Raw genomic sequence first — 14,997 nt, forward strand, 5'->3', positions numbered from 1 at the left:
AAGGACCCCCAGAATTATCTCTATTGGGCCACGGACCCCCCATCTCAAAATATCCATTCCATTCCAGGGACCCCCCAGAAGCAAATATTTTAGTTAAAAATGTTCGCTCTGAAATATATGATTTGCGCCACATTTTAACGACTTTTCAAAAATAGCAGATCTACAAGCTCGTAGCGCGCCACTCGGTGGCGCGCTATGAGCTTGTAGATCTGCTATTTTTCAATAGCTAAATTATAACATGTTTAAAACACCAAAAGGGGTTCCCGCCCAAAATGGGTTAATTGTCCCACCAGTAATTGCGATTAACGATTTGATTGTGTGATTTTTTGTTTTGTTTTTTTGCATTGAACATTGGAACACATGAATTACAATTAAAACGTATGTTTGGTTTTAACTTTTAGGCTTCATAATAATAAGCACAAATTGCAAAGGGCAGATATGACAAATATTATTTTAAATAATTTCTTTAGTTTTTTTAATAGCGAAAATAACTGATCAACAAGCTTACAACACATTTCCATGTTTTTCAACATGGAAACGATTATGCCGATTATGCCGATTATGTCGAAAAATAATCAGGCGATTGTATAATAATCGCGATAGGCCTAATTTATTTTAAAGGTGCAATCTATGGCAGAGCTGCTGAAGCAGCATCGCACCGGGAAATCAACCGTTCTTCAAAACCACCACCAGAAAACCTATTGTTTATAATTCAGTGCAGTGTAATTGTCCAGGTAATTGTGTTCATGCATTCAGTCCCTCGGCTATAACCAACCGTTCAACAGACATCATTCTTTCTCTCATGGCTGAAACTAATGAGATGGAGCTGCTGCTGCTGCTGCTTCTGCTTCGGGGAGAAAGCACCATGATGGCTGATCCCATTATTCCGGCGGAACTATCCTATATCCTCGCCTGGACTTCTGGAGATGTGTGACATGCTGAAATGTCTGACTGTTCTGGAGATGTTGTGACATGCTGAAATGTCTGACTGTTCTGGAGATGTTGTGACATGCTGAAATGTCTGACTGTTCTGGACGATGTGTGACATGCTGAAATGTCTGACTGTTCTGGACGATGTGTGACATGCTGAAATGTCTGACTGTTCTGGACGATGTGTGACATGCTGAAATGTCTGACTGTTCTGGACGATGTGTGACATGCTGAAATGTCTGACTGTTCTGGACGATGTGTGACATGCTGAAACGTCTGACTGTTCTGGACGATGTGTGACATGCTGAAATGTCTGACTGTTCTGGACGATGTGTGACATGCTGAAATGTCTGACTGTTCTGGACGATGTGTGACATGCTGAAATGTCTGACTGTTCTGGACGATGTGTGACATGCTGAAATGTCTGACTGTGTTCTGGAGATGTGTGACATGCTGAAATGTCTGACTGTTCTGGAGATGTGTGACATGCTGAAATGTCTGACTGTTCTGGAGATGTGTGACATGCTGAAATGTCTGACTGTTCTGGAGATGTGTGACATGCTGAAATGTCTGACTGTTCTGGACGATGTGTGACATGCTGAAATGTCTGACTGTTCTGGAAGATGTGTGACATGCTGAAATGTCTGACTGAGTCTGGAGATGTGTGACATGGTGAAATGTCTGAAATGTTCCACGGAAGTCACCCTGAGGCCAGTTGGAACTTGAAGTATATACGGTAGATTCTGGGCAGATTGGGTGTAATTTCAGGAAGAAATAGTGGGGGTGGCAAATAAATAAGTTCCCATAGCCTCATTAAAAAAATAAAATAAAAGCGAAAGTTGTGGATCTACAAGCTCTCAATGCACAAGAAGTCTACACAATTCGAGAATGTAGAAGAATTGTTATTTTGATCGTCACTTTGCCTGTTATCTCTCCTGATGGTACCAACATCAATACTATACAGCATGGAATTGTGCACACAATCTTATCCGACGACAATATTCTTTAGTTTTGGGTCCGAGAGGCTAAATCTTAGAGTAGCGCAAACGTCGCTCACTCTCTGCTGATTTCTGATCGTCTGCACCTTTGTTAAATTGACACACACACGCACACAAGTACACACTCCTCTCTCTCTCTCTGTCGCTCTAATTAATTAGTCTCATGTCGCGCAGCTGCGTCTAGATTCTCCCGGTGGATCCTGCCGGGAGCTGCCTATGCCATAGAAAGCATAGGTGGACCATAGAGTATATAAAGGATAGAAACCGAACTGGAGCACTAGCCCCGCCCCCAAGCTATTCATTACGATGAAGTTGCTCAGTGGCGTTTTGAAGCACCCGGAAGACTGCCGGAAGTACCTCCTCCGGACCTCAAATTTGAGGTCCGGGGTGACGTATGGGTGACGTAGGGAGTGATGGTCCTACGTGTTAAAGCACGGGTCCGCCTGCAGTCCTTCCTCTTACCACTAGGGCCCAGTGCTTCAACGTTGGAGCGCCTCACTGGCCCCTTGAGGTGGACCCCAGGCTACTAAATCTCATCAAATGGTGGTTCGTGGCTCAAATGCCGAATAAATAATGGGCCTTAATATGAAAAGGGTCGAAAACCCCTGGACTAGGAGAAAGACACGCCGCCTCTATGGGGATGATGATATTAGAACTGTACAATAATTATTAGAGCTCAAAACGATTGGCCAACAGTTTAACGTGCACACACACACACACACACACACACACACACACACACACACACACACACACACACACACACACACACACACACACACACACACACACACACACACACACACACACACACACACACACACACACACACACACACACACACACACACACACACACACACACACACACACACACACACACACACACACACACAGCAAATTTTGATTTTAGTTTTAGTCATAGTCTCTTGAATAGTTTTCATTTAGTTTTAGTCACCTGGAATGTTTTACTGTTAGTCTAGTTTTAGTCGACTAAATGTCATAAGATTTTAGTCGACTAAATCTACAGTTGATTTAGTCAATTAAAATGTGTTTTGGCGGGCCTCGATGCCGTCCTAATGACTGATTTTACACTTGCTGAAAATAGCCGATCTACAAGCTCACAACGCGTCGCGTCACGAGTTGTAGATCGGCTATTTTCAGCATGCAACCAATTGTGCAATGACTTATACTGGATCTCTTGTCCACTAGTCCCTTCGTAGCAGTTTAGTCTAGTTTTTATTTGTTGACGAAATTGTCAGTGTATTTAGTCTTAGTCATCATACAGTAGCTTAGTTTTCATACAGTTTCCGTTTGGTTTTCATCAGTGAAAAAAGGTAGTCGACGAACATTTTTCGTCTTAGTTTTAGTCGACGATGTACACACACACACACACACACATGTATAGTATTTTGAAGATTACTACCTGGGCATTCATCTTATTTTAATATGGTATTTATAGATGACTACCTGCCTGGCGGGCATTCATCATCACTGCCCCAATCTGATCCAACCCGAGGGCAGGGTCACACCATCAGCTCTGGCAGATAACAGCTGTGTTCAAGGTTGAACAAGATCCTCACGATAAACATGTGTTTATCACACGCACACACACACATATTCAGAGTCTCATGCATTTGCATGTCCATCCATTCTCCATTCTCGACCTTGACCTTTTCAACCGAACCGTTAATCAATACACAGACAAGACGACGTAGCCCGCCACACGGACCACAGGCACGGTAATATATGTCGGGAGGAAACCTCATAACTCCAAAATGTTCATTTTTCAGGAAATTAAAAATATATATTTTTCAGGAAATTAAGAAAACCTTATATTTAGGCTCCAATGGAGTTAGGAGGTTTTGTCCAAAGCATTTTTTACTACTTTCCATTGGTTCAATATTTTCGAAACAACACACAGACGTGAAGGGTGTTCAATAGCACTGATTTATGCCACAAAAGAATCAAAAACCTCAAAAATGGAGTTATGAGGTTTCCTCCCGACAGCAAGGATATTATCATGCAGCTGATTGCCGGTGGCGTTAAATCAACTTGAGGGTCAGAAACAAGTCTGAACAAGCCTGTGAAGAAGGCATCTCTAGTCAGGCTACCATGGCAAACCCATCAAATAGTGGAGCGGCTGAGAATACTCAAGGCATAATATGCAAATTCACTCCCTCGTGCAATTAGTCAAGCCTATCTCACAGAATTTCCCCGCCCCCCTAAATACGCCCCCTTTCGGGGTTAGTGGTGATAGCGTGACTTCACTCCATAGACGCTACATGTTAACAGAGGTTATTTAAGAAGTCTACAACTTTTGTTTTCTCAAGGTAAGGTTTGTTCTATCTGCTCGACCTGATTTACCATCTTGTTTGCTTCATAATAATATTGGTCTGTCACATTTTTAGAAAATGTACTTAGATTCTCCAGAGAAAAAAACGTGTAAATGCCCATGTTAAAGTCACCACTATTTACCGGAAGTGGGCGTGAAAAACGGGCTGTGAGATAGGCCTATTAGTCATGTGAAGCTGTACAATGATGCGGTTGCTTCTCATCCGATGAATTGAATATGAACGACCCTAATGGAAACAAGCCATAGGCTTTTTGGGTTTTTTTTAATTAGGTGTGCACGATTATGAAATTATGACCGATATCCCGATCTCGGATTATTTGCAGGGTCATATCTGCCGATACCGATTCTGACCGATTCCGATATTATACAGAGGACCACAATGGAAACAAGCCTAGGCCCTTATAGGGGGTTTTCACAACTGTAAATAATAATAATGCAGCTGGAAATTAATTGATTTAATCAATTCTTGTTTTTGAGGATAAGATTAGAAACTAGAAAAAGTGCCCCTCGAGGCACAGGTCTCCACCAGGGCAGGTCAGGTTGTGGCCACCTGGTGGTGCTATAATAGGCCAATGTGAAAAGGGTGCCATTTCTTCTTACGCCTTGGATGGCATTTGGATGATTTGAGGCATTATGTTCCAAAAATGTGTTTTGCAAAAATTCACCTGTTGGTGGCGCTATAACAGGCCAATGTGAAAAGGGTGGGATATATTCCTCAGCCTAGTAGGAAAGTCCGTGAAAGATTTCACGTAAATTGCACGCTGCGTTCATGATTTGAGGCATTTTGTTCAAAACGGGCAAATCCTGCAAACTTTGAAAGCCAATGTGACTAAATTTGACTGAGGGACTGCCATTGGATTTTTTAGAATTTTCGTTTTTTCATATCATATGAAAGCAGGGAATCATAGCTTCAAATTGACATATTGGTTCAGATTGACCCACCAGTTTTGGAGATATGGCTTATAGAGTAATGTCTTGCAGAAAACAGCGAGTTGAGAAAACAGGCTTGAAAGGTTCACTTCTGTGGTCTCTAACATTACACCTAGCTACATGTTTAAGCATTTATTTCATATTTACATGTCGATATCAGCTCTGACACTTATTTAAGACATGCTCTAGTTTGTGAAGAGTCTGCCTGTGCTATTAACTCATTTTTGAAAAAAAGAAAAAAAAAAGTTTTCTCCTCATTAGGATGGAATATGAAATATCGGAAAGATCCGTCTTGAACACATGACTATAGAGATAGTGTGAAACGATTTGTGGGATTTTTGGGCAGAATCTGGAGGAGTAATATAAAAAAAAATTGTTTTTCAAAAGTCTGCCTCCTGGTGGCGCTATAACAGGCCGTTCCGGAAAATTTGAGGCAGAGGTTCATCGTTGGCATCCAGGGAGTGTGTGTGCAAAATTTGGCACCGACCGGGTTAACGGTGCCGGAGATTAGCTGTACACAGACGGACACACACACTCACACACACTCACACACGGACGGAGTGCAAAACATACTCTCTCCCCATGCCTTCGGCCTGGTGGAGACAATACATTTAGGTTTAGGCATACAGTAGTTTTAATTGGCACCGTTTTACTGAGGTTAAGGTTAGGAATAAGGTTAGGTTTAGGCATATAGCTTACTGAGGTTACGTTGTACTATAGGGTACTCCCAATAAGACTGCATATTGACACACAAACACACACACCTGGGGGGGTGGAAATACCCCATTTGCTTACCCTTCCTGCTGTCACAAGACAGCGTGTGTGGGTGAGTGCGGTTTTGTATTACGACCAAGCTTTCTCAATCAGACTCTATCACAAGACGAGTAGCAAGCCGCCACTTTAGCCTAAAGCAGTGGTTCCCAAACCTTTTAGCTCAAGACCCAAAATGGGATATTAGACGTTTGGCCCTGGGAGGACAAACTACTGAAAAAAGCAGATCTACAAGCACACAACGCGTTGCTTCGTGTCACATTGAGATCTTGTACATCTGCCATTTTCACTACTTCTCTTTCAATTTCTTTGATTGATTAGAATGAAAATCTTGGATTGGATAAAATTACCGGGGGAAAAAAATCATTGCATTCGTTTTGAATTCATGAACAATTTGAAACATGAAAATGTTTTTCTTTTTTAGGGAATACAAACAATTGTGTTTTTTTAGGAAAGATAACAAAACAAAAAAGTGACCCAAAAAATTGTGTCCACGAACCCAAATATGGGTGTTTGGGAAGCAGTGGATTAAAGCAAACAAGGGTTTCAATTCGTTCTCCTGGTATATGGCACCAAAATGTGGAATGTAAAAAAGTCAAGTCCCCCCCCCCACTGTATGTTTCCCCCTCGTTTATATGATATATTTGCATATTCCTGGTAAATGGAAATGCATGGTGCATTTATATAGTGCTTTTATCCAAATGCAAGGCAACAACCTGCACATCGGGAGCAATTAGGGGATTCAGCGTCTTGCTCAAGGACACTTGGACACCAACTCTGGGGGAGCCTGGCGGGTATCGAACTGGGAACCTTGCGGTTACCATCTGGTTGCTCCACCGGCCACTCTACCACCCCCTGAGTCACTGCCGCCCCGGTGTATATACGTGTCTATCATTAATGTTTTCGATGAATTGAGTACATGATGACACCAATGGAAACAAGCTGAGAGGCTTTCTTGTTTTCATCCGTTTTTAGCTTGTATTGTACTGTCCATGCAAACTGTTAACACTTTGACTCATGAACACGACTTACACGAGTTAATTGACTGTAGAATAGCTTCCCTCCCATTTCCAATAACGACTTACACAAGTTATGTTTTTATTGTGTATTCTGGATTTTCATGACAAGCAACGATCAAGTCGGCGCAGTGGCTCTTCAAAGGTTAGTGCAAACTAGGCAGGGAGATCTGGAACACGATATGTTTAATCACGGCTTTAAAACCGTTAAAGTAAGTAAGTAATCAATCAATCAATCAATCAATCAAGCATACAGATTGCAGAGTGGTGAAACAGCTAAGATGGCATCTAAAGAGAAAACCAGTAGATAACAAGATGGCAGCATGACCGCAGACAGTCCGTAGGAGTGCAGTGCACCCTCTGATTGAGAGATAATAATAGCTTATGCGTGTGCATATGTTAGCTGGTGGGTTTCAGGGCAGTAATTAGTTATGTGTATGTGTGAGGCCTCCCCGCTAACGAGTGGAATGTCAGCTCGTTGCTCATCAGGGCTCATTAGAAAAAACACTTGCACGCACGCGCACACACACACACACACACACACACACACACACACACACACACACACACACACACACACACACACACACACACACACACACACACACACACACACACACACACACACACACACACACACACACACACACACACACACACACACACACACACACACACACACACACACACACACACACACACACACACACACACACACACACACACACAAAGGCCTCTCTGTTTGAAGACATTCGCTGCATGTGCGGCGAGAGAAAGGGGCCTAATGACCGGAAGAATATGGTAGGGGGGTAGAGAGACTCCCTGCCATGATGAGATGTATGGCAATGAGAGAGGATGGGGAACATCCCCATGTGTTAAACACACAAGACTGTATATACACAGTGTTGATTTTGACAGCACATTTTGATTTAGTTTTAGTCATAGTCTTTTTGAATAAAATGTCATTTGGTTTTAGTCATATGAAGTGTTTAGTGTTAATCTATAAGATAATAAGAAACCTTGAGACATAATACATAAATAAACCATTGACCTGCATTTTCACAGCTCCAAAACACTATACATTGAATACGCGTGCATGTGTTTTCGGTTAGAGACATACCATTGGTATATGGCAAGTAATGCAGAATATAGCCTATGCTGCATTATATTATGCCATATCCAGGTTCATATATGTGCATATAGTGGATAAAAAGGAAATATATGTCTCTATATAGCTTATGCAATTTATATTTCCATGTGGGGGGGTGCATCAGTTGGTCGGGAGGTAACAGGGGGTGTACGGCCAAAAAGGGTTTGGGAACCGCTGCAGTATACAGTCATGAGTCCGACACCCTACCCCAAAACCCTAACCTAACCCTCACAGCCACGGCTTAGTTTTAATCTGCCACGCATGTCGGGAGCCACGGGTGATTTTTTACCCACAACACGGGTGATTTTTAACCCACAGCACGGGTGATTTTTAACCCACAATACGGGTGATTTTTAACCCACAATACGGGTAATTTGTAACCCACAACACGGGTGATTTTTAACCCACAATACGGGTGATTTTTAACCCACAATACGGGTGATTTTTAACCCACAACACGGGTGATTTTTAACCCACAAAACGGGTGGTTTTTAACCCACAATATGGGTCATTTTTAACCCACAGCACGGGTGATTTTTAACCCACAACACGGGTGATTTTTAACCCACAACACGGGTGATTTTTAACCAACAAAACACGGGTGATTTTTAACCCACAACACGGGTGATTTTTAACCCACAACACGGGTGATTTTTAACCAACAAAACACGGGTGATTTTTAACCCACAACACGGGTGATTTTTAACCCACAACACGGGTGATTTTTAACCAACAAAACACGGGTGATTTTTAACCCACAACACGGGTGATTTTTAACCAACAAAACACGGGTGATTTTTAACTCACAACACGGGTGATTTTTAACCCACAACACGGGTGATTTTTAACCCACAACACGGGTGATTTTTAACCCACAACACGGGTGATTTTTAACCCACAACACGGGTGATTTTTAACCAACAAAACACGGGTGATTTTTAACCCACAACACGGGTGATTTTTAACCCACAACACGGGTGATTTTTAACCCACAAAACGGGTGCTGACGGACTAATGACTGTTGGTATGTCTAACCAACCTAACGGTATGCACCCCGTGAGGCAGGGGAGGCAGGGGCTGAAATCCCGTAAGAGGGCACTTTTGGACAAAAACAGCGAAAACAGCAGACCTACAAGCTCACAACGCGTCGCAGCGCGACGCGTTGAGAGCTTGTAGATCAGCTATTTTCGAGGCGCAACCCAGAACTCTTTAGCTAGTGGAGATGCGGTGTATACGACATGGATTTCTAAACAAATTTGTTCCAGCGCAAAATGCTGTGTTTCAAGTTCAGGAAACTCCGGGGACAAAAAAAAGCAATTCGTCCCTCATGCCGTGAATACAAATTGCCATTCAATTCCACCGTGTTAGAATGCTGGCTCCTTCTTCCCATTCTGAAGCAGCTGAAAGCGCTGTGGAATCTGCTTATCTGCTGTGTGTGTAAGTGCTGCCAGGGTAGCCTCTAAACAGCGGAAACATTTAGCCCGTGTCTCTGATCTCTATCACATGATGAGGACAGAGGAGACAAACCAACTTGTGCTGGAAGTAAACTGTATAGGGCCAGTGGCTCAAATGCTGAATAATATTGGACCTTGAGGGTACCCAAAAAAAACATTTTTTCTCACTGTTTTTTCTCACTGTATATATATATCCACACAGAACATGATTACCAACCTGTATGAATGAATGAGGCTGTATGAATATAGTTTGATTAAAAAATACTGGCGATCTTCATATCGTTTAATTGTCAGCACACCCACAGTGTGTAAAGACCCTAACGCTGCAAAGTTTAAAGATGTATCTTTTCCAGCTTTTCATGGGTTTATGAGGTGACAGTACTTCATTAGACCCATACTACACTGTGACACAAAAGTAGCAAAAATGGCCAATCTACAAGCTCAGTTGTGAGCTTGTAAATCTGCTACGTTTGAATTTGAACGCTGAAAAGTAAGCGTTTTGAACATACAGGGCTTTCACTGGACAGCGACGGACGGTATGGCCAAAAACCACCAGCGACATCATCACAACTGCAAAGCAGCCGCCAATCAGCTTTCAGGACACTCACGGCGAGCTCTGGAGCCGACAGCCGCTCACTCTGTGGGACTGATGCGTATATACGGTTGCCACGGCGACGCTTCACGTGTCACCTGAGGATGTGTGATGATGTGTGGCTGCATGGCTGGAGGCTATTATTAGAACTGGAGGGGGTGTGTGTGTGTGTGTGTGTCAGAGACGTGCTGGCCATTGGGAAATTCGGGACAACTCCCGAACGGCCGGTCCAGTCTAGGCCGGTCTGGGCCTGGACTGGACCAGGTTGAAGAGCGCCCACTAGGCGCGCAGCCTTTGGCCGCACGCCTAGTGGGCCTCCGCAACTCCACTTCCCGGGCTGAATTATGGGCCCAGTACGTCCCTGGTGTGTGTGTGTGTGTGTGTGTGTGTGTGTGTGTGTGTGTGGCACGTCACAACTCAAATGTGACAATAAGACCGCTGCAAGACTGTGCTGAGCAAGTTACAATCTCAATCTCAATGTCGTGTGCGTGCGTGCGTGCGTGCGTGCGTGCGTGCGTGCGTGCGTGCGTGCGTGCGTGCATGCGCATGTGTGTACTCCTACCTCCAGGTCGTCCAGGGAACGGGCCAGGCTGAGGCGTTTGGAACGTCCAAAGGAGCGTCTGGCCGCAGAGCGCTGGGGGATGGCCGGGAAGCCCATGGTCAGCCCGCGGAACCGCCCTCCCTGTGGGGGGGGGGGGGGAGGACACATGTTAAAGGGTAAATGGTGCATTTATATAGCGCCTTTATCCAGGGCGCTTTACATGGATTGTGCATTATACATTCACCCATTCACACACACATTCATACACCAATGGCGGCGGAAACCATGCAAGGCACCAACCAGCACATCGGGAGCAATTAGGGGTTCAGTGTCTTGCCCAAGGACACTTCGACACTCTGGGGGAGCCGCGGGTTCGAACTGGCAACCTTGTGGTTACCATCCGGCCGCTCTATGCTGAGCGAGTGACTGCTTATATACACACATATACGATGTAGTATTGAAGTGTAATTTTATTTCTGCCTCTTGGCCAGTTTCCACTTGTAAAATGATACGCAGTCTCATGTGGTTTTTTACTGGTTAAATAAAGATTACATTTAAAAAAATACACCTGCTTATATACCAATACATGTACTACTGTATGTACGCTTCTGTTTTCAACCATAAACTAAAGACATGCATGTTAGTGTTGACTACCGTTTTTTCCCCACCAGGCATGCCCAAATATGGAGTGTTGTGATGTCAGAACAGGCCAGCTCCATACAGCATATGGAGCCTAGGCAGGGGCCCTGTCCAGAGGCCTTTTGTTGAAGTCAGTGCAGGGGGGCGAACGGTTCTCCAGTTACGTTGGATGACAGACATATGTACAGAGACTTGGTGCATAGTAAGATAGCAGATCTACACGCTTGTATGTATAGCTAGGAGCTATAGGGCTCCATTTTCGTCAGCGCTAAACCCCTTATCCCTAAACTTCTTTGCCTTTTTTTTACTATTTTGCTAAACATTTTTGAATAGTTCAACCAGCCAATCTACATTGACACGTTGTGAGCTTGTAGACTGGCCATTTTAACTATTCAAAAATGTTTAGCAAAATAGTAAAAAAAGTCAAAGAAGTTTAGGGATAAGGGGTTTAGCGCTGACGAAAATGGAGCCCAATGTCTCTTTAGTCTCTTTTGGGTCGCAGGCTAAAAAGTGTGGGGACCACTCTTTACACCAGTGGTTCCCAAAGTGGGGTCCGGGGACCCCCTAGGGGTCCTTGAGGGAGTTCCAGGGGGTCACCAGCTAAATGATAGTTTGGAACCAAATGGACCCTTATGGGTCTGTAACTCCGAGTATACAAATGGAACCAAATGGACCCTAACGGGTCCATTTGGTTCCATTTGTTCACTCTCAGAATTAAATTAACATTGATTTTACAATATAAATTGGGGTCTCAGAGATAGAAATGCCATTAAATGGGAGTCCGTAGCCTGTTGCATATCAAACTGGGGGTCCTTGAAATGACAATGGTTGAAAATCACTGCTAGAGCTGTAAAATCCTTCTCTTGGCGTGAATTTTTTCAAATGGGGGGGGGGGGGGGGGGTCCGCGGGCTAATGAGTGTCATTTTGGGGGTCCTAGACATGAAACAGTTTGGGAACAGTGTTGTTTTCGTCGACTAAAACTAAGACGAAAAATGTCTGTCGACTACCTTTTTTCACTGAGGAAATCTAAATGGAAACTATATGAAAACTAAGCTATGATGACTAAAACTGAGACTAAATATATTATTTCTAAACAAATAAAAACTAGACTAAAATGTTATAAAGGGACTAGTGGACAAAAGATCCAGTATAAGTCATTTTACACTTGGTTGAAAATAGCCGATCTACAAGCTCACAACGCGTCGCGCTGCGACACGTTGTGAGCTTGTAGATCGGCTATTTTCAGCAAGTGTAAAAACAGTCATTACAACGCCATCAAGGCTCGACAAAATACATTTTAGTCGACTAACTCAACTGTATATTCAGTCGACTAAAATCTTATATTTAGTCGACTAAAACTAGAACAACACCAAGACATTCCAGGTGAATGAAAACTATTCAAGAGACTGTGACTAAAACTAAAATCAAAACTTGCTGCCAAAAACAACACTGTTTTGGAACCACTGCTTTACACCACACGGTCAATGGCTCTTTTAGTGGAAAAGAGCCATTGAGCTTCACTCATCAACAACCTCTTGTCCCTTTCTATGCATCAAAGTAAACAGTTCTGTGTGGTGTTCTTACATTCTGGCGTAAGGAATATAGATGCCGCAGTTATGCCAAACGCCACTAGAATGTTGTTGGGTAAATAGTAATCAATGCTGATTGGCTCCAGAGGCCCAGATATGTGTGTGTTGGCTCTAATTGGCTGACGAGGACCAGGTGCTGCAGGCCTTTTTTATCAGGAGAGGGCCAGCAGTGTTGCCTGGATACAGAACTGAATGTGTTCATACCAAATGTCCCCGGCTTTAAACCGCATTTATAAAATGGTGAATGGCAAATGGTGCATTTATATAGCGCCTTTATCCAAGGCGCTTTACATAGTGCATTACATTCACCCATACATTCATACACCGATTGCGGCGGAAGCCATGCAAGGTACCAACCAGCACATCGGGAGCAATTTGGGGTTCAGTGTCTTTCTTGCCCAAGGACACTTTGACATGTGGACAGGAGGAGCCGGGATTCGAACCGCCGACCCATGGATCATTGGAGGACCTGCTCTACCTCCTGAGCCACAGTCGCCCCCCCCCCCCCATGAAATCACCATCATAAAATGTTGATATCCTCATGAGTGAACCCAGGTAATCCCTATACTGGGGCAAACATTTGGCCAAAATAGCACACCTGAAAGGTCACAACATGTCACAACTCACAACAACCCTACACGATGTGAGCTTGTAGATCGTCTATTTTCCGCCAATAGACAGAAAGGGGCGGGCCTAGTATAAAGCCCAAGGGACCTCAGGGGTCCTTCAAGGACCCCAAGGACCTCCAGGGGAACCCCTAGGGGTCCTTCAAGGACCTCCAGGGGAACCCCAGGGGTCCTTGAGCAAAATGGGGAAAAGTTAAATTTGGCTGTATTTTGTCAACTAGAAGAGAGGATGTATACAAATGGCTAAGAGGTTTCATAATAGAGCGTCTCAGTCCCGCCCCCTTCCAGGACGACCAGGGACCCAGAAGAGAGTTTCCCATGCATTGTTCCCATAGACGTTTCATAAAGTATTTATTTAAAGATTTGTAAGCCGCGGACAAAGCCAGCTCGGATCGTGACAAATCATGACAACAAACACAATTTTGTGGGCCGAACAAATAATTAGAAAGAAGAAAAAAAACACTTTTTTTGGTTGATTTGACGTTCTATAGAGCGTCGCAGTCCCGCCTCCTACCCTGGACCAGGAAATGAAACCCAATGCATTATTCTCATAGACATTTCTTAAAGTATTTATTTAAAGACGGTTACGCCGCGGACAAAGCCAACTCGAGTCGTGACAACTCATGACAACACAAACAATATTTTGGACCAAACAAATAATTACAAAGAAGAAAAACAACAAAAAAAAGTGTTGTAACCTGCCGTTTGTTTCTTCTTTCTAATTATTTGTTTGGTCCAAAATATTGTTTGTGTTGTTATGAGTTGTCCGCGGCGTAACCGTCTTTAAATAAATACTTTAAGAAATGTCTATGAGAATAATGCATTGGGTTTCATTTCCTGGTCCAGGGTAGGAGGCGGGACTGCGACGCTCTATAACAGACAGTTATTAGACAGACAGGCACTGAATCTCATCTAACAACATGCCATTCTTTTTAGATTAGACACAAATATTTTCAAATGGGTGTCCAAGGTCTAATATGTATCAATTTGAAGCGGTCCTTGACATGAAATTATTTAATAACCAGAAATGGTTATTAATCGAGCTGCCAACTTGAGCCATGCACACAGCAGAGCGCGCAAGTACTGCCCTCCCAACTTGAAACCTATCTTAGTCACGTCAACATCAACAACCAATAAGGGACCACCGAGGACACGCCTACATACCTACATACCATACATACGCAGCAGACCGCAGTACTTGTGCGCTCTGCTTGCGCAAGTAATAATTGAACTACGTATTTAAGGGTTTAATTTAACTGGTTAACCTTGTTCCCAATCCAAGCCACGCATGTGTCTTCCTAACCGACCAGGCATGTACCTTAACCGGCCACATGTGTCTAAACCGGCCGCACATGTGTCTTAATCGGCCACATATGTGTCTAAACCGGCCACACATGTGTCTTAA

The 14,997-nt window shown here is 43.6% G+C and overlaps 1 protein-coding gene across 2 annotated transcripts in view; it reads right to left on the minus strand.

Annotated features, from left to right (window-relative positions):
* rgs12b (regulator of G protein signaling 12b) overlaps positions 1–14,997 on the minus strand; it is a 126,476-nt gene that overhangs the window by 90,237 nt on the left and 21,242 nt on the right. For both annotated transcript variants that reach the window (XM_079500075.1, XM_079500074.1), the window contains exon 6: positions 10,759–10,878. In XM_079500075.1, the coding sequence (XP_079356201.1) occupies positions 10,759–10,878 (120 nt within the window). The remainder of the gene's footprint in view (positions 1–10,758; positions 10,879–14,997) is intronic.

This window comes from Electrona antarctica, assembly GCF_951216825.1.
Source record: "Electrona antarctica genome assembly, chromosome: 4".
Lineage (NCBI taxonomy): Eukaryota > Metazoa > Chordata > Actinopteri > Myctophiformes > Myctophidae > Electrona > Electrona antarctica.